This window comes from Eurypyga helias, unplaced genomic scaffold (assembly GCF_000690775.1).
Source record: "Eurypyga helias isolate BGI_N326 unplaced genomic scaffold, ASM69077v1 scaffold50414, whole genome shotgun sequence".
Classification (NCBI taxonomy): domain Eukaryota; kingdom Metazoa; phylum Chordata; class Aves; order Eurypygiformes; family Eurypygidae; genus Eurypyga; species Eurypyga helias.
In genome coordinates this window covers 8,214-9,278 of record NW_010247877.1, presented here as the reverse complement: position 1 = coordinate 9,278, position 1,065 = coordinate 8,214, and the positions used below count along the sequence as shown (strand labels likewise).

The 1,065-nt window shown below is 49.2% G+C and overlaps 1 protein-coding gene across 1 annotated transcript; it reads left to right on the top strand.

Moving 5' to 3' along the window:
• Positions 1 to 130: 130 nt before the first annotated feature.
• Positions 131 to 583, top strand: LOC104509043 (ras-like protein family member 11A; the record flags this gene model as incomplete). Its single annotated transcript, XM_010150852.1, has 1 exon — positions 131 to 583. A coding segment is annotated over one exon (453 nt), but the record flags the coding sequence as incomplete, so codon positions are not given.
• Positions 584 to 1,065: the final 482 nt, after the last annotated feature.

The window sequence follows — 1,065 nt, the reverse complement described above, 5'->3', positions numbered from 1 at the left end:
GCCGCCAGGCCCGGCTCAGTCTCCCGAGACAGCTCGGCCGTCCCTTCGGGCCCGTTCTGCCACGCGGCGTGACACGGGCTTTGCGCTTTCGCGACCCGGGGCCGAATCGCTGCGCTCTGTCGTGTCGCAGGTGCAGGAAGACTGCGTGCAGGTGCTGGACTCCCTGTCCAGGTGCGTGAAGTGGGCAGAGGGCTTCCTCCTGGTCTACTCCATCACCGACTACGGCAGCTACCAGTCAGTCCGACCCCTCTACCAGCACATACGCCAGGTCCACCCGGATGCCAGGACTCCGGTCATCATCGTGGGGAACAAAGCCGACCTCCTCCACGCCAGGCAAGTGCAGGCGAAAGAGGGACTACAGCTGGCAAATGAACTGGGTAGCCTGTTCTTGGAAATCTCCACGAGTGACGACTCCCAGGGCGTCCTCAATGTTTTCCAGTATCTTTGCAAGGAGGTCAGCAAGCTACAGCACGCCGGCAGCACAGACAGGAGGCGGTCATCCATCATTCCTCGGCCCAAGTCTCCCAACATGCAAGACCTAAAGAGACGTTTCAAACAGGCTTTATCTTCCAAAGTCAAATAACACCCCCCACGATGAGATCCTGCGTGACTCAATAGACTTTATTTTTGTAAACTAGTTAATAAAAATCTTTATTTTTGTACTAACGCCAGCAGTATGGAAGTAAGTATGTTGAAGCTTGTGATTTCCTTGCCATTCTTTCTTGTTTGACTGGTTAGGTTATTTTTACACACACATGAAAAAAAGCTGCATAGCAACTAAATAGAGATAGTTGGAGAAGGGGACTTTTGCCAGGAGGTTTTGATTTCGTTTCTGTTTTGGGCTGGGATTTGCTGTTTTACTCTGCTCAAATGACACTTTCTTTGGGCCTTAGTTTCCTGTTTGTCAAATGGGAATTATGATGATGATGTAACACTCACCTACCTTTATAAAATGCTTGGAAAGCCTTTGATGGAAAGCTTTATATGGAGAGGAAAAAAGAAAGCTTTATTAAACATGACAATGTAAAGCTGTCTGTAAGCATTCTGATTATAATAGGATCTCTG